Consider the following 23,353-nt stretch of genomic DNA (forward strand, 5'->3'; position numbering starts at 1 on the left):
GCCCAAACAACTCACATGAACCCAGTTTGTGCCATTTTTGAGATATCCTGCACCTTGATTCAGATTATGTTGGCGGGTGGACACCATAACCTGCTCCATCTCAGGCATCAAATGGCCGTGAACTTGCTGGCTGCTTTAAGAGAGACAATGGGACATTCTGGAATGGGAGAGCGTTCCAAGAGAACCAACCACACAACAAGGAAACAGCTGAAGGTATCCTCCTCTGCCGACTCAAGATCAAGTAAGTTTCTGTTAAAAGAGGGTTAATTCCATGTTTTATGCTCAAGCTTTAGCAACCATTTCATCTGTCACATTTCTTTAACAACTTTGGTTAGTACATTCATCTAACAAAAATGGCTATGGTCAAATATAAGAATCATAATACCAGCTGTTAGGAATTGTGGGAGTTGAAGTCCAAAACACTTGGAGGGCCAAAGTTTGCCCAGACCTGCCTTGCGGTATGATATACCATAGTATGGGGTTTAGTATTAATTAGGGCTATTTTCACTCCTACTACTACTACAGTAGAGTCTCACTAATCCAACACTCACTTATCCAACGTTCTGGATTATCCAACGCATTTTTGTAGTCAATGTTTTCAATATATCATAATATTTTGATGCTAAATTCATAAATACAGTTATTACAACATAGCATTAATGCATACTGAACTACTTTTTCTGTCAAATTTGTTGTATAACATGATGTTTTGGTGCTTAATTTGTAAAATCATAACCTATTTTGATGTTTAATAGGCTTTTTCTTAAACTCTCCTTATTATCCAACATATTTGCTTATCCAACATTCTGCCGGCCCGTTTATGCTGGATAAGTGAGACTCTACTGTATTAATATTGCAACTACAGTAGAGCCTCACTTATCCAAGCCTCGCTTATCCAAGCTTCTGGATTATCCAAGCCATTTTTGTAGTCAATGTTTTCAATATATCGTGATATTTTGGTGCTAAATTCGTAATTACAACATAACATTACTGAGTATTAAACTACTTTTTCTGTCAAATTTGTTGTACAACATGATGTTTTGGTGCTTAATTTGTAAAATCATAGCCTAATTTGATGTTTAATAGGCTTTTCCTTTATCCCTCCTTATTATCCAAGATATTCACTTATCCAAGCTTCTGCCGGCCCGTGAGACTCTACTGTATTACTAATAATAACTGTAGAATGAATGTGGTTTGACAGCATTTGATCTGCCTTGGCTCAAGGCTATGCCTTGATACTCTGTTTATACACCAGCAGGCCTGTAGCGAGGGGGTGGTTTTAGGGGTTCAACCCCCCCCCCTGAAATTTTTCAGGTTATAAAAAAATCTGGTTTACTCATGAATTTTAACTGGTTAACCAAATCCCCATGCTAAGTCTATGAGACACAAAACATTAAGAGTCCCTCCAGGCACTATCTCAAGCAGATATTGACAGGTTTGTAGCGGGGAGGGGTGTGTGCTAGGGGTTCAACCCCCCCCCCCTGAAATTTTCAAAACCCCTCCCGAATTTTTTTTCTGGCTACGGCCCTGTACACTAGCATTCAATGCTGTTTATAAACTAGCAAGACAGACAACTGTACATAGATAGGGGTATATAGGCATTTCCCATCTTCGGCATCTTGGAGCCGTGTGCTTGGTTCCAGCCATGGGGGGAGGGGAGGTGTTGTCGCTCCATTTCCCTGCCAAAGAGCTTTCTTTGCAAACTTTTCCTCCTTGGTTGAATTGCCAGCATTTTTCTGGCATTTCCTTATGGGTGCCTTTAAAATACCTCTCCGTTTTTAAGCGCTACCTATTTATCTACTGACATTTTGCTTTTGAACCGGTAGGTAGGCAGAAGCTGGGCTAAAGGCCAGGAGCTCACCTTGACCTGGGCTTCGAACTGTCAACCTCTCAATTGACAGGATTTACGGCAACTGGTGGCTTAACCTGCTGTACTGGATATTGCAGGACAGTGAGCGGGTGAGCAGACAAAGAAAAGATGGATGGGCACCATCAACGAAGACATACGTGCTTCCAACTAGAGACCTGAGGATGCCCAAAACAAAGCGCTGCAGAAATGAGTCACAATGCTAACTCCTCCATTAGGAAAATAGCTTGGAAAGAAGACCCTTCCAGACAGGCCCTATATCCCAGGATCTGATCCCAGGTTTAAACTGGATTATATGAGTCCACACTGCCAGATAATTTGGGATACAGTGTTCCCTCACTACTTCGCAGTTCACTTTTCGCGGATTCTCTGTTTCGCGGTTTTCCCATAAACTCTAAAAGACTATTATAAACCATAAAAATTACAATTTACAGCCTAAGGAAGGGAGGAAGGAGAAGCCAAAGGGAGAGAAAAGGAGCCCAAATGGCAACGGGAGGAGGAGGCGGCAATTTATCAACACACGATTGGTTGATAAAGACTTAAAATAGTGTATCACTACTAAAATAATGTATAAATATTAAAATAAATATAGTGTCCCTACTTTGCGGATTTTTACTTATTGTGGGTGGTCCTGGAACCTAACCCCAGCAATAAGTGAAGGAACACTGTAAACAGAAAACCTGGGATCAGATCCTGGGATATAGGGCCTGTCGGCACAGCCAGTTAAACCGCTGAGTGGCTGAACTTGCTGACCGAAAGATCAGTGGTTTGAATCCGGAGCTCCTGCTGTTAGCCCCAGCTTCTGCCAACCTAGCAATTTGAAAACATGCAAATGTGCGTAGATCAATAGGTACTGCTCTGGCGGGAAGGTAATGGCACTCCATGCAGTCATGCTGGCCACATGGCCTTGGAGGTGTCTACAGACAACAGACAATGCCGGGTCTTCGGCTTAGATATGGAGATGAGCATCAATCCCCAGAATTGGATACAACTAGACTTTTTTTAAACAAATTTTTATTTTTTAAAACACAAAAATTACATATCGTACACATACAAAACATTTACAATTCCCACCACCAACATGAGGATTGTTTTCTTTTTACATATTCATTTCTTTGTGAGACAATCTTTATCCATTTTCATCCTATATACCAGGGGTCCTCAAACTTTTTAAGTGGAGGGCCAGTTCATGGTCCCTCCGGCTGTTGAGGGTCCGAATTATCATTTGAAAAAAAATACAAACAAATTCCTATGCACACTGCACATGTCTTATTTGTACTGCAAAAAAAAAACAAAAAAAAAACCAACAACTATTTATTTTGTTGTTGAAGGCTTTCATGGCCAGGATCACAGGGTTGTTGTATGTCTTTCGGGCTATGTGGCCATGTTCCAGAAGTATTCTCTCCTGATGTTTCGCCCACATCTATGGCAGGCATCCTCAGAGGTTGTGAGGTACAACAACCCAAACTATTTATTTATTTGCTACATTTATACCCCACCCTCTCTCACCCTGAAGAGGACTCAGAGCGGCTTACAAGTTGTATGTACATAAAATATATAATACTAGCTGTGCCCAGCCACGCGTTGCTATGGCAAAGTGGTGGTGGTATTGGTTAAAAATTGTTGTGTAATTTTTATTTGACGTTATTTGTATTTTTAAATTAATTTTATTGTAAGTTATCTTTTTATTTATTATATTTTATTATTTTTTGTATTATTTTTAGTTATTTCCTGTTATTATAGTATTTTATTGTATTAATTTTTTAGTGTTTTTAATTTTTTTTGTGTTTTTTATTATTTTTTATTGGGTTGCTAGGAGACCAAGTTGGAGGAGCTTAGCCTTCTAACTGGCAGCAATTGGATAAAAGCAATTATTCCTCTCTCTCTAATTAGGACTTAATTTTTCTTTTCGTTTTGTTCTAGCAACCTAGAGCTGTGGATGATGGGTTGTGTCGTCAAATTTCGAGGTTGGGGGGCCTGTAGTTTTGTTGTTTTGTGGGTCGCCGTGATGCCATCACTCTTTTATATATATTGATTATTGGCATAGCACAATATTAGCATTATATATTACTATATTGTCTTATACCTCTATACCGTAATATTATTAGTAATATTACATTTAATATATTATATATAATTAATATTATTATATCGTATAATTATTAGTATCATATTGTATTACATTATAATATTAGTATCAATATTATATGTATACACAATATATTCAATTATTACCATAGCACAGTATTAGTAAATGAAAGAACAACACAATATTTTAAAAAAACAAAACAATTTTAACCAACATAAACCTATCAGGATTTCAATGGGAAATCTGGGCCTGCTTCTAGCCAATGAGATAGTCAAGTTAAGTAGGATTGTTGGTATTGGCCCGGGCTGTGGCGCAAGCTGGAGAGCAGCCAGCTGAGACCAATCACTCTGACCAAGAGGTCATGAGTTCGAGGCCAGCTCGGAGCCTGCATTTGTCTTGTCTTTGTTCTATGTCAAGGCATTGAATGTTTGCCTATATGTGTAATGTGATCCGCCCTGAGTCCCCTTCGGGGTGAGAAGGGCGGAATATAAATGCAGTAAATAAAATAAATAAATAAAATTGTGTGCCTTCAAGTCATTTCAGACTCTGGACGAGGCGAAGTCCAAAACTAAGCGCGGAGGCCAGGTAAATGACCTTGGAGCAGGGGTCCCCAAACTAAGGCCCGGGGGCCGGATGCGGCCCTCCAAGGTCATTTACCTGGCCCCTGCCCTCAGTTTTATAATATAATATATTGTATCTACATATAATATTGATAATAATATTATAATGTAATACAATATAACACTAATAATAATACCATATAATAATATTAATTATATATTCTATATTACATATAATATTACTAATAATATTACAGTATAGTGATATAGTTCAATATAGTAATATATAATGCTAATATTGTGCTATGCTAATAATATAATATACTAGCTGTGCCCGGCCACGCGTTGCTGTGGCGAAGTATGGTGGTATGGGAAATAAAGTATTGAGGAATTGGTGGTAGTGAAGGTTAAAGGGTAAAGGTTTTCTCCTGACATTAAGTCCAGTTGTGTCCGACTGCACACTGAAGTGCATTATATGGCAGTGTGGAGTCAAGATAATCCAGTGCCAAGCAGATAATATAAGAATATAAATGGGTTATATAGCTGTGTGGAAGGGCCTTGAGTCTACACTGCCATATAATCCAGTGCAAATTAGATAATCTGTGGACGAAGCCTAAGTGAGGCCTAAATCTGCCTGTCCCCTCAGCTGAGTTGGTTTCTAGGAGACTAAGTGGGCAGAGATTAGTCCTCTAACTGGCAGCAATTGGATAAAAACAATTATTCCTTTCCCTCTCATTAGGACTTTATTTTTCTTTTCTTTTTGTTGTATCAACCTTGAGGCGTGGATGATGGGTTGTGTTGTCAAATTTCGAGGTTGGGGAGCCTGTAGTTTTGTTGTTTTGTTGGTCGCCGTGTGATACAAATGTAGTAAATAAATGCAGTAAATAAATAATAAATAAATTTTAGACTTAGGCTCACCCAAAGTCTGAAATGACTTGAAGGCACACAACAACAACAACAACAACTTGACTATCTCATTGGCCAGAAGCAGGACCACACTTCCCATTGAAATCCTGATAAATGTATGTTGGTCAAAATTGAAATCCTGATAAATCCCATTGAAATCCTGATAAATCCTGATGAATGTATGTTGGTTAAAATTGTTTTTATTTTTAAATATTGTATTGTTCTTTCATTGTTCTTGTTGTTGTTGTTGTTGTTGTTTTTGCACTACAAATAAGACATATGCAGTGTGCATCGGAATTTGTTTGTATTTTTTTCAAATGATAATCCGGCCCCTCAACAGTCTGAAGCAGGGGTCCCCAAACTAAGGCCCGGGGACCGGATGCGGCCCTCCAAGGTCATTTACCTGGCCCCCGCCCCCAGTTTTATAATATAATATTTTATATCAGTTTTAATAATATAATATATTGTATATACATATAATATTGATAATAATCTTATGTTATACAATATAATACTAATAGTAATACCATATATTAATATTAATTATATGTTATATATTACATATTATATAATAGTATAGTATAGTGGTATAGTTCAGTATAGTAATATATAATGCTAATATTGTGTTATGCTAATAATATAATATATTGTATGTACATACAGCTGCTCTGAGTCCCCTTCGGGTGAGAAGGGTGGGATATAAATGTAGTAAATAAATGCAGTAAATGAATAATTAATTTTAGACTTAGGCTCGGCCAAAGTCTGAAATGACTTGAAGGCACACAACAACAACAATCCTAATTAACTTGACTATCTCATTGGCCAGTGGCAGGCCCACACTTTCCATTGAAATCCTGATAGGTTGATGTTGGTTAAAATTGTTTTCATTTTTAAATATTGTATTGTTCTTTCATTGTTGTTGTTGTTTGGCACTACAAATAAGATATGTGCAGTGTGCATAGGAATTTGTTTTGTTTTTTTCAAATGATAATTCGGCCCCTCAACAGTCTGAAGGATTGTGGACCGGCCCTCTGCTTCAAAAGTTTGGGGACCCCTGGTCTGAAGGATTGTGGACCGGCCCTTGGCTTAAAAAGTTTGGGGACCCCTGGTCTGAAGGATTGTGGACCGGCCCTCTGCTTCAAAAGTTTGGGGACCCCTGGTCTGAAGGATTGTGGACCGGCCCTCTGCTTCAAAAGTTTGGGGACCCCTGGTCTGAAGGATTGTGGACCGGCCCTTGGCTTAAAAAGTTTGGGGACCCCTGGTCTGAAGGATTGTGGACCGGCCCTTGGCTTAAAAAGTTTGGGGACCCCTGGTCTGAAGGATTGTGGACCGGCCCTTGGCTTAAAAAGTTTGAGGACCCCTGGTCTGAAGGATTGTGGACCGGCCCTTGGCTTAAAAAGTTTGGGGACCCCTGGTCTGAAGGATTGTGGACCGGCCCTTGGCTTAAAAAGTTTGGGGACCCCTGGTCTGAAGGATTGTGGATTGGCCCTTGGCTTAAAAAGTTTGGGGACCCCTGGTCTGAAGGATTGTGGACCGGCCCTTGGCTTAAAAAGTTTGGGGACCCCTGGTCTGAAGGATTGTGGACCGGCCCTTGGCTTAAAAAGTTTGGGGACCCCTGGTCTGAAGGATTGTGGACCGGCCCTTGGCTTAAAAAGTTTGGGGACCCCTGGTCTGAAGGATTGTGGACCGGCCCTTGGCTTAAAAAGTTTGAGGACCCCTGGTCTGAAGGATTGTGGACCGGCCATTGGCTTAAAAAGTTTGGGGACCCCTGGTCTGAAGGATTGTGGACCGGCCATTGGCTTAAAAAGTTTGAGGACCCCTGGTCTGAAGGATTGTGGACCGGCCCTTGGCTTAAAAAGTTTGGGGACCCCTGGTCTGAAGGATTGTGGACCGGCCCTTGGCTTAAAAAGTTTGGGGACCCCTGGTCTGAAGGATTGTGGATTGGCCCTTGGCTTAAAAAGTTTGGGGACCCCTGGTCTGAAGGATTGTGGACCGGCCCTTGGCTTAAAAAGTTTGGGGACCCCTGGTCTGAAGGATTGTGGACCGGCCCTTGGCTTAAAAAGTTTGAGGACCCCTGGTCTGAAGGATTGTGGACCGGCCCTTGGCTTAAAAAGTTTGGGGACCCCTGGTCTGAAGGATTGTGGACCGGCCCTTGGCTTAAAAAGTTTGGGGACCCCTGGTCTGAAGGATTGTGGATTGGCCCTTGGCTTAAAAAGTTTGGGGACCCCTGGTCTGAAGGATTGTGGACCGGCCCTTGGCTTAAAAAGTTTGGGGACCCCTGGTCTGAAGGATTGTGGACCGGCCCTTGGCTTAAAAAGTTTGGGGACCCCTGGTCTGAAGGATTGTGGACCGGCCCTTGGCTTAAAAAGTTTGGGGACCCCTGGTCTGAAGGATTGTGGACCGGCCCTTGGCTTAAAAAGTTTGGGGACCCCTGGTCTGAAGGATTGTGGACCGGCCCTTGGCTTAAAAAGTTTGGGGACCCCTGGTCTGAAGGATTGTGGACCGGCCCTTGGCTTAAAAAGTTTGGGGACCCCTGGTCTGAAGGATTGTGGACCGGCCCTTGGCTTAAAAAGTTTGGGGACCCCTGGTCTGAAGGATTGTGGATTGGCCCTTGGCTTAAAAAGTTTGGGGACCCCTGGTCTGAAGGATTGTGGACCGGCCCTTGGCTTAAAAAGTTTGGGGACCCCTGGTCTGAAGGATTGTGGACCGGCCCTTGGCTTAAAAAGTTTGAGGACCCCTGGTCTGAAGGATTGTGGACCGGCCCTTGGCTTAAAAAGTTTGGGGACCCCTGGTCTGAAGGATTGTGGACCGGCCCTTGGCTTAAAAAGTTTGGGGACCCCTGGTCTGAAGGATTGTGGATTGGCCCTTGGCTTAAAAAGTTTGGGGACCCCTGGTCTGAAGGATTGTGGACCGGCCCTTGGCTTAAAAAGTTTGGGGACCCCTGGTCTGAAGGATTGTGGACCGGCCCTTGGCTTAAAAAGTTTGGGGACCCCTGGTCTGAAGGATTGTGGACCGGCCCTTGGCTTAAAAAGTTTGGGGACCCCTGGTCTGAAGGATTGTGGACCGGCCCTTGGCTTAAAAAGTTTGGGGACCCCTGGTCTGAAGGATTGTGGACCGGCCCTTGGCTTAAAAAGTTTGGGGACCCCTGGTCTGAAGGATTGTGGACCGGCCCTTGGCTTAAAAAGTTTGAGGACCCCTGGTCTGAAGGATTGTGGACCGGCCCTTGGCTTAAAAAGTTTGGGGACCCCTGGTCTGAAGGATTGTTGACCGGCCATTGGCTTAAAAAGTTTGGGGACCCCTGGTCTGAAGGATTGTGGACCGGCCCTTGGCTTAAAAAGTTTGGGGACCCCTGGTCTGAAGGATTGTGGACCGGCCCTTGGCTTAAAAAGTTTGAGGACCCCTGGTCTGAAGGATTGTGGACCGGCCCTTGGCTTAAAAAGTTTGAGGACCCCTGGTCTGAAGGATTGTGGACCGGCCCTTGGCTTAAAAAGTTTGGGGACCCCTGGTCTGAAGGATTGTGGACCGGCCCTTGGCTTAAAAAGTTTGGGGACCCCTGGTCTGAAGGATTGTTGACCGGCCATTGGCTTAAAAAGTTTGGGGACCCCTGGTCTGAAGGATTGTGGACCGGCCCTTGGCTTAAAAAGTTTGGGGACCCCTGGTCTGAAGGATTGTGGACCGGCCCTTGGCTTAAAAAGTTTGGGGACCCCTGCCTTGGAGGGCCGCATCCGGCCCCCGGGCCTTAGTTTGGGGACCCCTGCTCTACTGTATCATTTACTTACGGATACAACTAGACTTAATGTCAGGAGAAAAGCTTTACCTTTACCTGGATGGGTCCTAAGACCATGGATGCGCTTGAAACGGCAGGATTCTGAGGTTTCTAGTTGAGTGAGGCCCAGGCCCTGTCTGGCCAAGGCAGACTAAACTACAAGCCCCAGAATTCTGCAGGAGGCAGAGACTGGATTTAAAGTCAATCCATGTGCGCCCTTTTGCACCCGTTTGTAACGGGCTTCGGGGGCGGAGCGTTGGGGGTGGCAGGGAGGGGGTTGGTCCAGCCCCAGAGAAGAGGAAGAGGAAGAGGAAGAGGAGGAAGAAGGGGAGGAAGAAGAGGGAAGCAGGGCAAGGCTTGCAATCGCAGCCACAGCCGGCGGCGCTGGAGAGGCGCGCTGCGCGTTTTCCTTTTGCGCAAAGGCGCGCAGAGAGAGAGAGAGAGGCAGGCGCACGGAGGAGGCGTGGGTTTCTTTGCAGGCCTGGCCTGGCGGTACGTGGGAACCCACTCACTCCTGGGGGAGGCAACCAGTGTCCTGGAAGGAAGGCCCACCCAAAGCCCATCCCTGGCCGTGCAGTTTAGGACCGTTTGCCCGCTTTCCCGACCCTTTCCCGACTCTTTCCCAAGGCCTTTTTGGAGGTGCTCCTTTTTGGAGACAAAGCGGGGAGATGCATTGCCAAGGCTTGGAAAGGGTGGCTGGGTGGGATCCGGGGCTTTCCATCCATTTGGGTGTCCTTTCGTCCCTTTTTTTGGGCCCATGAACCAGATTGCCATTGGGATTGGGTCTTCATATTGGGTTGTTGCATGTTTTCCGGGCTGTCTGGCCATATTCTAGAAGTATTCTCGCCTGACGTTTCACCCACATCTATGGCAGGCATCTTCAGAGGTTGTGAGGCATGGAGACACTAAGCAAGGAAGGTCCAGGGTGAGAGAAGAACTCTTGTCAGTTGGAGGCCAGTGTGAATGTTGTAGTTAATCACCTTAATTAGTCAAGGGCAAACCTTTTCTAAATACTGTATATTCATTATTATTACTATTACAGTAGAGTCTCACTTATCCAACACTCGCTTATCCAACGTTCTAGATCAGGGGTCCCCAAACTAAGGCCCGGGGGCCGGATGCAGCCCTCCAAGGTCATTTACCTGGCCCCTGCCCTCAGTTTTATAATATAATATTTTTATATCATTTTAAATAATATATTGTATTTACATATAACATTGATAATAATATTATAATGTTATACAATATACAGTAGAGTCTCACTAATCCAAGCCTCGCTTATCCAAGCCTCTGGATAATCCAAGCCATTTTTGTAGTCAATGTTTTCAATACATCATGATATTTTGGTGCTAAATTCATAAATACAACAATTACAACATAACATTACTGCGTATTGAACTACTTTTTCTGTCAAATTTGTTGTATAACATGAAGTTTTGCTGCTTAATTTATAAAATCATAACCTAATTTGATGTTTAATAGGCTTTTCCTTAATCCCTCCTTATTATCTAAGATATTCGCTTATCCAAGCTTCTGCCGGACCGTTTAGCTTGGATAAGTGAGACTCTACTGTAATACTAATACAAATACCATATAATAATATTAATTATATGTTATATATTATCTATATTACAATATAGTGGTATAGTTCGATATAGTAATATATAATGCTAATATTGTGCTATGCTAATAATATAATATATTGTATGTACATAGAGCTGCTCTGAGTCCCCTTCAGGGTGAGAAGGGCGGAATATAAATGTAATAAATAAATGTAGTAAATGAATGAATAAATAATTTTAGACTTAGGCTCGCCCAAAATCTGAAATGACTTGAAGGCACACAACAACAATCCTAATTAACTTGACTATCTCATTGGGCAGAAGCAGGCCCACACTTCCCATTGAAATCCTGATAGGTTTATGCTGGTTACAATTGTTTTCATTTTGAAATATTGTATTGTTTCATTGTTGTTGTTGTTATTTTGCACTACAAATAAGACATTTGTTCGGTTTTTTTTCCAAATGATAATTCGGCCCCTCCACAGTCTGAAGGGTAGTGGACCCTTAAAAAGTTTGAGGACCCCTGTTCTAGATTATCCAACGCATTTTTGTAGTCAATGTTTTCAATACATCATGATATTTTGGTGCTAAATTCGTAAATACAGAAATTTCTACATAGCGTATTGAACTACTTTTTCTGTCAAATTTGTTGTATAACATGATGTTTTGGTGCTTAATTTGTAAAATCATAACCTAATTTGAGGTTTAATAGGCTTTTCCTTAATGCCTCCTTATTATCCAACATATTCGCTTATCCAACATTGTGCCGGCCCGTTTATGTGAGACTCTACTGTACTATTATTATAATGACACAAAGACATAGTATGACACAGCAAACAAGATATATATTCTGGATTTCGTATCACAAAATCACAAGTCGAACACTTCCCAAGTGTTTAGGACTGTGCCATTTATTATTATTATTATTATTATTATTATTATAGAATATACAGTATTTAGAAATGATTTCTTAATAATAATAATACAGTAGAGTCTCACTTATCCAACTTCCACTTATCCAACGTTTTGTATTATCCAACGCAGTCGGCCTTTTAGTAGCCAATGTTTTTCGTAGTCAATGTTTTCAATACATTGCGATATTTTGGTGCTAAATTTGTAAATACAGTAATTACTACATTACGTTATCATGTATTGAATTGCTTTTTCTGTTGATTTGTTATAAAACATATTTTGGTGCTTAACTTGTAAAATCACAATGTAATTTGATGTTTAATAGGCTTTTCCTCAATCCCTCCTTATTATCCAACATTTTCACTTATCCAACGTTCTGCCGGCCCATTTATGTTGGATAAGCGAGACTCTACTGTACACCACTTTATTTCTCCCACAGGATACTCAAAATTGCTTAACATAAAAACATCAGCATACAATTTAAAATATACAAATATACAAATATTAATACAGCATTAAACATCATTAGTACAGTAGAGTCTCACTTATCCAACATAAACGGGCCGGCAGAACGTTGGATAAGCGAATATGTTGGATAATAAGGAGATATTAAGGAGAAGCCTATTAGACATTTGTGTAAAATACGAAATGCAAAGTGTATCTTTTTAAATATATATATTTATATACTTTGTCTGGTAACTGTAATTCTCTTGAATGAAAAATTATTTTCCTATATGCCTATTAAGATACAGGTTAAGTATCCCATATCTAAAACGCCCGAGATCAGAAGTGTTCGGGTTTTTTTTAAAAAAAAATTCTTTTGAGTTTGGATTAGGTTATGATTTTACAAATTAAGCACCAAAACATCATGTTATACAACAAATTTGACAGAAAAAGTAGTTCAATAGGTAGTAATGCTACGTAGTAATTACTGTATAATGGCGCTCTATGCAGTCATGCGGCCACATGACCTTGGAGGTGTCTACGGACAACGCCGGCTCTTCGGCTTAGAAATGGAGATGAGCACCAACCCCCAGAGTCAGACATGACTGGACTTAACGTCAGGGGAAAACCTTTACCTTTACCTAATTACTGTATTTACAAATTTAGCATCAAAATATCACAATGTATTGAAAATATTGACTACAAAAATGCGTTGGATAATCCAGAACGTTGGATAAGCGGATGTTGGATAAGTGAGACTCTATTGTATTATGAACAATTCAAATTAAATCCATAAAAACATAAAATCACAGCAGCCCCTGACATGATCTTAAAAAATTTCTTCAAGAAGACTGTATCATCGCTCTTAACATAACAAACCTTTTGAGAACAGCATTCCTTTACTGACCTAAAGAACTCATTTTAAAGGGGATTATATGCATCATAGATGGTCTTCTTTTTTTAGTTTGGCTGAGGAAGTGACTTCTTTGTTTCCTCTTGGTAGGCCTCCCCCCCACCGTCACCCTGGCGCTGCATTGCTTAGACGGGGTCTTCCTCTCTCCCATGGAGAATGACTTCGTCAACAAGATCATTGAGGAGCTGGACCACTTCTTGCTTCAGAACCAGCTGGAGAAGTAAGAGAAAGCGCAAACTGGTGCGACTTCCCCATCACGAAAACCGAGGGCTTGAGGTTCTTTGCCACTTGTCAGCTCGTTCTGGATCCTACCTGGGATCCTGTTGCCAACTTCTGGCCACTTTAGGTGCAGCTCATGATGGTGGTTAAACCCAGCAGCCAGAACCAACACTCTTTTAAGCACTCTTAAATCTTGGAATTTCAGGTTCTTTGTATGGGAAATGAGCAGGACCATTTGGTTTTCTTTAAGCTATTTATTAGAGATTTGAGCATTGAAATACGACTAGAGTTCAAATCCTAGTCATTGAATCCTGAGCAATGCATGTATTTATTTATTTATTTATTTACAGTATTTATATTCTGTTCTTCTCACCCCAAAGGGGATTCAGGGCGGATCACAATGTATACATATAAGGCAAACATTCAATGCCATACACATAGAACAAGACCGAGACAGACGCAGAGGCAATTTAACCTTCTCCTGAGGGGATGTTCAATTCCGGCCACAGGGGGAGCAGCTGCTTCATCATCCACTGCGATGGCACTTCCTCATTACAACTTCCAATGGATGATTTTTATGGAGTCATAAATTAGTTAAATTAGCCTCCCCACTTTATAGTGGTACCTTAATTTCCTACTTGTTAGATGCAACTATCTTTCGGGTTGCTAGGTCAGCAACGAGCAAGGGCTATTTTTTATTTTTAATTCTCGGGTGCTCACCCCACCACGGGCTGGCCTCGAACTCATGACCTCTTGGTCAGAGTGATTTATTGCAGCTGGCTGCTTACCAGCCTACGCCACAGCCCGGCCCCAATGTACAGTATGGTGGAGCTACTACTTCCCTGAACTTGGAAACTATGGTTCTATAAATTTAGGACGGGACAGCATGTTTAGGCAGCATGTCTGGGTCTATTATCAAGTTATTGGGAAAGCAGTCTGATAGGCATCTTTTTGGGGTTGTTGTATGTTTTCCGGGCTGTATGGCCATGTTCTAGAAGTATTCTTTCCTGATGTTTCGCCCACATCTATGGCAGGCATCCTCAGAGGTTGTGAGGTATGGAGAAACTCACAACCACTGAGAATGCCTGCCATAGATGTGGGCGAAACGTCAGGAGAGAATACTTCTGGAACATGGCCATACAGCCCAGAAAACATACAACAACCCTGTGATCCCGGCCATGAAAGCCTTCGACAACACATTAGGCATCTTTTTGTTCACACTTTAAACTTGCTTACTGTGTTTCCCTGAAAATAAGACAATGTCTTATATTAATTTTTGCTCCCAAAGATGCTCTAGGTCTTATTTTCAGGGGATGTCTTATTTTTCCATGAAGAAGAATTCACATTTATTGTTGGACAAGAAAAATGAACATTTATAGACTGTACAGTAGTTGTCATCGCAAACCAGCATAACCAGACAAACTGTGAATCCTATCAAGAATTTCTTGTTACTACCAATATTTCCATGTACAACACTCTATGGTATGTACATTTACCGATCCTACATGCTCTGGTGTTCTCTTTGGCGGTCATGCTTCCAAACAAAACCTTTGCTAGGTCTTACTTTCAGGGGAGGCCTTATATTTAGTAATTCAGCAAAACTTCTATTAGGTCTTATTTTCTGGGGATGTCTTATTTTAGGGGAAACAGGGTAGCTGATTAGTTGATCAGTCAAAATAACACAGCACTGAATTACATTGTCTCTTATACAATTGCTATAAAGTTTTGAGTCAAGGCAGGTTCCATTCCCTCCTACTCATCCCAGTTAGTGTACATTTCATTGTTTGTCTCCTTTCAAAATGTACTGTTGTGTGACCAAACAAAATCAGAATGCACTTAGTATGGCAAGGGTTATTAATAAAAAAAGATCAGACAAGCTATGGCTGCCCAGTGGCCACCATATGTGGTGGCATGGTTATATTATTTGTCTGGTTGATTGTGACTCTCTGGTTCTTTGTGCCCTTTTCCAGGGTCCTATTGTTTCCTCCCTTGTCCAGTCGCCTCCGGTACCTGATCCACCGGACTGTTGACGATGTTGACCATCTGAGCAGCTTCTCTGTGGGAGAAGGATGGAGGCGGAGGACGGTGGTCTGCCACTCGGCCATAAGGTGGGAATCCCCCTCCCCAATCCCTGTGAAAGAAAGCCTTGTTTTCAGTGCCAGAATTCAACTCTACCTCTCCCCAGTTTTCTCTGTTTCATGAGCCTTTTTGGGAACTGGGGTGTGAAATGGAAGAGACGTTCTTATTGTTATGATTGAGCCTCATGGCTCTGTTACTGACAGACGTGGGCGTAAGACTCCTCGGGAGTCAGATACTCTCGAGGAGCGAGAGAGAAAAAGACTGCGAGACATATTTGCAGCACCATCTGACGAAGAATCTTTCGAAGGGTTTACGGAGAGAATGGAGGAGGGGCTGGTTAGCTCAGAGGAGGATGAGATGGATTGGACTCGGGTAAGGGAGGAATTGGGTGCCACTGGCCATGATGGGACAGAAGATGAATGGGGACCTTCAGGATTAGACCCATGGCTTAGCTGGAGGGATGGGACGGGATCCACAGCTGGAGATGCTGTTGGGCGTAGTCAGAGGTGTTCCAGCTCTGACGAGGAAAGTGATGAGGAAACGCCCGGGTTAAGGAGGACAGCTGACAGTGATGAAGATTTGTAACTGGCATAAAATGGGGCTTGGGAGCAATTGCAAATTGCGTCGGGCAAGGTAATCTGGGCAAACGCTTGGGATCCGTGTGTGTGTGGGACGCTTCCCTGAAGACTTGTGTGCTTTCCTGTGCTGAGACGTAAGTTGATTGGAATCCAAGGTCAGACGGCGGGAGGGATTGTGTGGGCATTTGTTTGTGCAAACCTGTGCTTACTCTTATTAGCTTGACCTTCCGTCGTCTTTCTGACGGACGCCATCTCCTGCTTTGAGAACCCGGACTGAACTGACCACGGCTTGTCTTCCCCCCTTCTTGGACTTGGAAAAACTACAAACGTCTGCTTCTGGCTTTGATCTACGGAACGGAACTGGTCTACTCTACTTCTGCAATCCTTGGCTGAATTGCTCGTGTTGGAGATCCTGTCTACTGTGTGTGTGTGGGAGCGACGCAAGTTACTCTAAGCACAGTGCTGGCAGCAGAGAGGAATCTGCTGCCAATTAGTTGCATTCTTTGTATCTTTTGTTCCTTGGCTTTTGTTCTGTTAATACCTAGGCTGAAGCAAGCAGTTTGTTTTTACCCGGATTAAACTCCGGTTTAATCCGGTTTATCTTTTGAACATTTACTTTTGTCCCTTTTTGCTACTAAAGGCAAAAAACTGCCTGGCCCTTGTGTTTTTACGGGCATTTTTGAGTTCTGTAATCTAATAAACTCTGTTACTTTGAATCTTGTGGCGTTCTGTCTTTGACACTTATTGTTTGATGTGTTTACATGTTCCCCTACCACATCATTAATTCCATGACAGGATATCTTCACATTTTGATTAATCCCACCCAGAGGAGAGCTTTGGCGACTGCAAGATGCAATGTATTGCTATCAGCTGTTTTGAATTGGAGATCTAAAAACTTGGAATGTTCCAAAAGGGTTTATTCTTATGAGTTGGTTTCTGTTGAAACACTTCACCATTCTTTCTTTGTTGGCCCAAATATGATAATATATGAGTGAAATACAGGAATTCAATTTTTTCAGTGTTTTCAATGGCAAGCTTGTTATAAAATTCTATATCTCCTGAACAACTCTGATATATTCTTTTGTGAGTCTGTTGCATATTTTATTCTTGAAATTAGTAAATTCTTAATTATTCTTTTTTTATCTGTGACTTCCTCTTATATGTGCCTGTGCTGTGATCTTGTTGTTGTATGCCAATAAAGGCTGTGTGTGTGTGTGTGTGTGTGTGTGTATTTACATGAAGAATAAAGACTATATGCATGGAGTAAATCACTGGAACTCTGTGGGAGTAAACATGTTTGTGAGTAAACATGTGCAGGTTCAACTTCCCATATTCAAAATGCTTGGAACCAGAAATGTTTTGGATTTTGGATTATTTTCACCTTTTTAGAATACAGCAGAGTCTCACTTATCCAACACTTGCTTATCCAACGTTCTGGATTATCCAACACATTTTTGTAGTCGATGTTTTCAATAAATCGTGATATTTTGGTGCTAAATTCGTAAATACAGTAATTACTACATAGCATTGTTTTGTATTGAACTACTTTTTCTGCCAAATTTGTTGTATAACATGATGTTTTGGTGCTTAATTTGTAAAATCATAACCTTATTTTGTAAAATCATAACTCCTGGGGGAGTGTTTTTATGATGTTTTTAAATTGTTAGATTTTGGCCTTTCTTGTAAGCCGCCCCGAGCCCTAGGGGAGTGGCGACATATAAGTTTAAATAATAAATAAATAAATTGATGTTTAATAGGCTTTTCCTTAATGCCTCCTTATTATCCAACATATTTACTTATCCAACGTTCTGCCAGCCCGTTTATGTTGGATAAGTAAGGCTCTACTGTACTTATATTTGTATATGTTCTGTATGTACATAATGAGATATCTTGGAGATGTGGCCCAAGTCAAAGCCCAAAATTCTTTATGTTTCATAAACCCCTTATGTATATAGCCTGATGTTCACTTTATGCACAATATTTGTAATAATTGTGTGCATGAAACAAAGCTTATTAATATAGAACCAACAGAAAGGGAAGCTATCACTTCCTCAGCCGCGCACATGGATAATTTTGGGATTTTGGATCTTTGAAATCTAAATAAAGGATGTTCAATTTGTAGTGGGTTTAGGCACCAATGGACTCCTGGTGATGAAGGCTCTTGTTTTGGAATCCGCATATTGAATTATCTCTTTCTTGACAGTTCCTTTCTTTCTTGGAGTTAGGTTACCAGATGAGCCAGAGGACCGAGATGGCTCCCATGGAAGCACCTCCACCTCAAGTCATCCTCCCCATTCAAAGAACAGAGGAGGCCGGTCAAGAGGAGGCCCAAGGGGGGGCCCACGGCACGTGGAAGCCCTGGCCGATGGCTCTCAAGCGCGGAGGGGAAACGGCCGGGGACGGAGACAGCCCCGGAAGAAGCCGGACCGAGCTCTGTATGTCCCCAGGGCCATGAGGAAGAACCCCGAGGGCTTGCAAAAGGAAGAGCTTCCTGAAATATCTGGAAGTGAGTCTAGTGGCTTTGGGACAACTGAGTATGACATTCAGAGATCAAACGTGATCAACGGAAGTGATAGGATTATTGAGTCCGACAAGTTACCTGGTCCTGATGTGGAACATGCAGAGCCTGAAATCCCCCAAGAGATGTCTACAACTACTTCAGAGTCTGATATGAAGAGTGGAAAAGGAGAGGCAAAGTGCCCAAGTTCTTCTCTGATGGAAAGTCCACCCAGTCTGCCGGAAGATGTCACCCAGCCTCATGATGAGCCAGCTACCTTCACCTTAGAAGCCAGCCAAACCTTGGATGCAACACTGAGCCCATCTACAGGTGGCAGGGATACTGTAGAACCTGAATGCTGTGAACAGTCAGACTTCCAGGAAGGCCAGAAAGAGGAGAGTCCTGCAAATGTAGTTCCAAGAGAAAGTGGGCAGCTACCATCGCTGGGAGAACAAGACAGTCTACTTCCAGAGACCACTACTGTAGAGTTGAGCATGAAGATATCAATTCTAGAAGACCAGGGAAAGAGCTGTTCGGATTCCTCTATTTTGGAAAGTGGCACCTTCCCATCCCTGCCAGAAGACTGTGAAGGGCATATTGGAGATACCATTTTGCCAAATCCTATTATTGCTCCATGCATCGTTGAAGATACTGTCAGTGGAATGGAAGAGGAGACCCAGGCGCCACCTTCTCTGGAACAGGGCACGACAGATGACGCTGTGTCGCAGTGCAATTCGGAAATGCCAGCTTCGGGAACCCCAATGAAAATCTGCTCCGATGCCTCTTTGTTCCAGTGTAGACAGACTGAGTCCTGTAGAGACATTGGGGATCAAAACAGAACTGGTTTCCATGTTCCCGGGTGGACATCCTCCCTTGGACAGAGAAGCTGCAAAGATCCAACTGTGTCGGATTCTCCAGTCTCACCTTATCTAAATACCTCTGTTTGTGAATATGGCAAAGGCGGCTGGGTTCTTGACAACCAGCAGAGAGACACACTAGACCTGGGAGGAAATCGGTGGCCTGGGCTGGAACTGTCTTCTGGGGACACAGGCCTCGGGAGCTCTGTGGTGGAAGAAAAGGACAGCAGCATCTTTGAGGAGGACTGCGGTGCTGAGCTCTTGCAAGAGGTAAAAACTTCATTTGCTGCTTGGTTTCTAAGAGGGAGACTTCAAGATACGGTACGGCACTACAGGCCTCAAGATTTAAGGCAGGAGGTGGACAACTGCAAAGGTGGTGATAGGGGAGCCATTGTCGTTGCAATGATTCTCTTTGTCATCTTTGGTTAATCTGCTTTATGCTTTAAGGACAATTTGAGATTATTTTATAGCTGGGGGAATATCTCTTCAGTTGATCTCTGGACATGTTAAAGGGTGGGCACATGTTATTAACTGCAATTAAGTCGACTTCAGCTTAAAGGTGACAAATGAGAGATTTCCACGTCCTGCAAGGGCAGATGTCTTTACTGTTGTTGTGGTTCAGTCTGATGATGGTGAAAGGGGATTTGGGGAACAGCAGTTTGTTCCAGGAAATGTGGAGCTGCAGTTTGTCCCAGGGAATGCTGTTGACTCAGAAAGGCAGGTGGATTCGGGAGCTGAGGATGGCTTGGGAAAACAGACGGAAGGGAATGTGGAAAGTTCTGTCGAGCAAAGATAAGGGCTCAGATGGGAGTGAGGGGGATGAATGCTTGTTAGACAGAGATTCCAGATTAAAGTTGAGGTCAGGCCTCCGTCGTAGTGTGAGAATAGCAGACAGACGCGGAGAAACAAGAGTGCACAAGAATGTGTTTCTGTTTTGCAAGGAGGGTTAAAAGAGATGTAATTTGGGAAAGATTCCAGTCAGAGCAACCTCGCTTTTGTAGAATCAACTCTTGCCTCGTCTCATGCCTAGAATCCGTGTTTGGATTACTTTTGAAGCTCATGTATTCCTGTTACCTTGGATTTACTGTGCTATTTTTGGGATTTTGGACTAAAATCTACGAAATCATTGAAGGTAGGTAAAGGTTTTCCCCTGACGTTAAGTCCAGTCATGTCTGACTCTGGGGGTTGGTGCTCATCTCCATTTCTAAGCCGAAGAGCCGGCGTTGTCCGTAGACACCTCCAAGGTCATGTGGCTGGCATGACTGCATGGAGCATTGTTACCTTCCCGCCGGAGCAGTACCTATTGATCTACTCACATTGGCATGTTTTCGAACTGCTAGGTTGGCAGAAGCTGAAGCTAACAGTGGTCGCTCACGCCGCTCCCGGGGTTTGAACCTGGGACCTTTCAGTCTCCAGCTCAGTGCTTTAACGCACTTTGCCACCGGGGCTCCAAAGTTTTGCTATCTTACTTCAATAAACTGAAAAGATTTTTAAAAATTTAAAAAGATTTAAGATTTAAGTCTAAGTTTTGCTATCTTACTTCAATAAACTGAAAAGATTTAAGCCTGCTGTGGTAGTTTGTGTGTTGGTGCAAGGTGAACCAGTGCTGAGGTGCGACAACTGTATCTGGTTGTCATCTCCAGTTTGTGTATTATTTCTAGCACCCACTTTTTGCTTGATATTGAAGTAGTGCTTTTTGTAGGTTCAGAGAAACTCCCAGGTATTTTGGTGTGCTGCAATGCTCCAGTGGGATTTCTTCCCACGTAATCTTCATGGCTCAAGATGCTTTCCTGTTCTTCAGATGAAAAGCACATGTCTTTGTTTTAGGTGGATTAGGAATCAGCTGGTTTTTTCTGTAATAGGCAGTAAAAACATATAAAGCTTCGGAGAACTTCTGTTCAACCATTTCAAATCTCCATGCTTGAGCGGTGATGGCATGATCGTCGACATATATGAAATTCTCCCTTCTGACAGTGGCTGGCTATTTGTATAAAGAACTTCTGGGAGTTATAGATTAGAATAATCCGCGGTGGCTGGAGGATTCTGGAAATTGTCATGCCAAATGGTAATATTTCTCGTTGTAAATGCAACTATCTATCCCCCCCCTCTTTTCCAGATCACAAATTATTTGACCATAAAGGACATAAGCATTGAGAAAATCCAGTTTGATTATTCTAGCTATGGGGAGGCACAGATCAACGAAGGAGATTTTGGACATGTGCTCGAGATCTATGATTTTTCTCCCTCACTAAAAACGGACCACCTCCTGGAGGTCTTTGCAGAGTTTCAGTAAGTAGCTGACTTTCTTTTCCAGTCTAGTTGCAGGAAATTTCAGAATATTTTTCTCCTTGTAAATTAAAATGTTATAGGAACCAATACTTTAACAGTGGATTGTTGTGAGTTTTCCCGGCTGTCTGGCCATGTTCCAGAAGCATTCTCTCCTGACGTTTTGCCCACATCTATGGCAGGCATCCTCAGAGATTGTGAGATCTGTTGGAAACTAGGCAAGTGGGGTTTATATATCTGTGAAATAATGTCCAGGGTGGGAGAAAGAACTCCTGTCTGCTTGAGGTAAGTGTGAATGTTGCAGTTGGCTACCTTGATTAGCACTGAATAGCCTTGCAGCTTCAAAGCCTGGTTGCGTCTTGCTTAGGGGAATCCTTTGTTGGGAGGTGTTAACTGGCCCCGATTGTTTCTTATCTGGAATTCCCCTGTCTTTTAAGTGTTCTTTATTTACTGTCCTGATTTTAGATTTTTTAAAATACAGGTAGTCAGATTTTGTTCATTTTCATGTTGAAATCATCCACATTCTTGTGGATTTCAATGGCCTTTCTGTGTAGTTTGACATGGTAGACAATTTTTGTGTTTCATTTTAGAGAGAGTGGATTTAAGCTGCAGTGGGTCGATGACACGCATGCTCTCGGTATCTTCTCCAGTTTGGCAGCAGGTAAGTTTTGCTCCTTTTGCAATAGCTGCTGTGTGTAGATGGGCATCAAAGGCAAAGGTAAATCCCCTCTGAAGAGATCTCCCCAAGAAATGCCTGTGATAGATTTACCTTAAGGCATTCTGGCCTATCAATCCTGTTGGGAGCTTTTCCATAGTCCACCACTTGATACCTATCTGAACAGACAGGCTGGATCAGAGTGAAAACCTATCTTTTTATGTGTGTGTGTGCATTTGTGGGTGAACATGTGCATGAAGTGTCTGGCTAACCCCATGCGTTGGGCATTGCAAGACAATTGTGAAGAATTTTATTCACATGGTGCAAATTATTTTCTTTTTGCTCTATATCTCTCCCCCATACACATGGCATTTTCCTTTTTTTCTCTCTCAAGCATCTCAAGCACTGGAACAGGGTTATACCTCCTTAAAGGTCCGGCCTCTAATCCATGGTACGAGACAGTCCAAAATCAAAGCACTTCAGCGGCCAAGTAAGAAATAATTGTGTAAATATGTTCCTTGTGATGGGAGAGGGTTGGGTTTGGCAAAAAAATGGGGATGGAAATTGACCCATCAGGGCTCAATGGAAGACAGTGTGCCCTTCAGAATAACAGAAATGTATTTATTATTTATTTATTGTGTCAGAAGCTAATTCTATATAATGTATAGACAAACCACAAACAAAGAGAAAAACTTGGCATTATACTAAATTTCCTTTGACCAGAAGCTGGCCACTTCAAGTGCTTCTGGTGTCTCTGTGAGAAGGTCCTCCATTGTGCACGTGGCAGGGCTCAGCCTGCATTGTAGTAAGTGATCTGTGGTTTGCTCTGCTCCACACTCGAATTTCGCGGACTCCACTTTGTAGCCCCATTTCTTAAGATTGACTCTGCATCTTGTGGTGCCAGAGAGCAGTCTGTTCAGCACCTTCCAAGTCTCCCAGTCTTCTGTGTGCCCAGGAGGAAGTTTCTCATTCAGTATCAGCCATGGATTGAGGTTTTAGGTTTTAGCCTGCCACTTTTGGACTCTTGCTTGCTGAGGTGTTCCTGCGAGTACCTCTGTAGATCTTAGAAAGCTATTCCTTGATTTAAGGTGTTGGCTTGCTGGCTGATATCCAAACAAAAGATGGGCCAGAGATGTCAATGCCTTGATCCTTTCATTACAGGC

General features: G+C 42.5%; 1 protein-coding gene across 2 annotated transcripts in view; it reads left to right on the forward strand.

Moving 5' to 3' along the window:
• r3hcc1 (R3H domain and coiled-coil containing 1) overlaps positions 1 to 23,353 on the forward strand; it is a 25,684-nt gene continuing 2,331 nt past the window's right edge. Inside the window, exons 1-7 of one of the 2 annotated variants that reach the window (XM_062961286.1) lie at positions 1 to 241; positions 13,110 to 13,239; positions 15,209 to 15,346; positions 18,121 to 19,519; positions 21,366 to 21,538; positions 22,126 to 22,196; positions 22,585 to 22,680. In XM_062961286.1, coding sequence (XP_062817356.1) covers positions 16 to 241; positions 13,110 to 13,239; positions 15,209 to 15,346; positions 18,121 to 19,519; positions 21,366 to 21,538; positions 22,126 to 22,196; positions 22,585 to 22,680 — 2,233 coding nt within the window. In that variant the 5' untranslated portion in view covers positions 1 to 15. Of the gene's footprint in view, positions 242 to 1,836; positions 1,960 to 13,109; positions 13,240 to 15,208; positions 15,347 to 18,120; positions 19,520 to 21,365; positions 21,539 to 22,125; positions 22,197 to 22,584; positions 22,681 to 23,353 lie in introns of those variants that run through there. The other variant, XM_062961287.1, reaches the window with a different exon arrangement.

This window comes from Anolis carolinensis, unplaced genomic scaffold, assembly GCF_035594765.1.
Source record: "Anolis carolinensis isolate JA03-04 unplaced genomic scaffold, rAnoCar3.1.pri scaffold_8, whole genome shotgun sequence".
Classification (NCBI taxonomy): domain Eukaryota; kingdom Metazoa; phylum Chordata; class Lepidosauria; order Squamata; family Dactyloidae; genus Anolis; species Anolis carolinensis.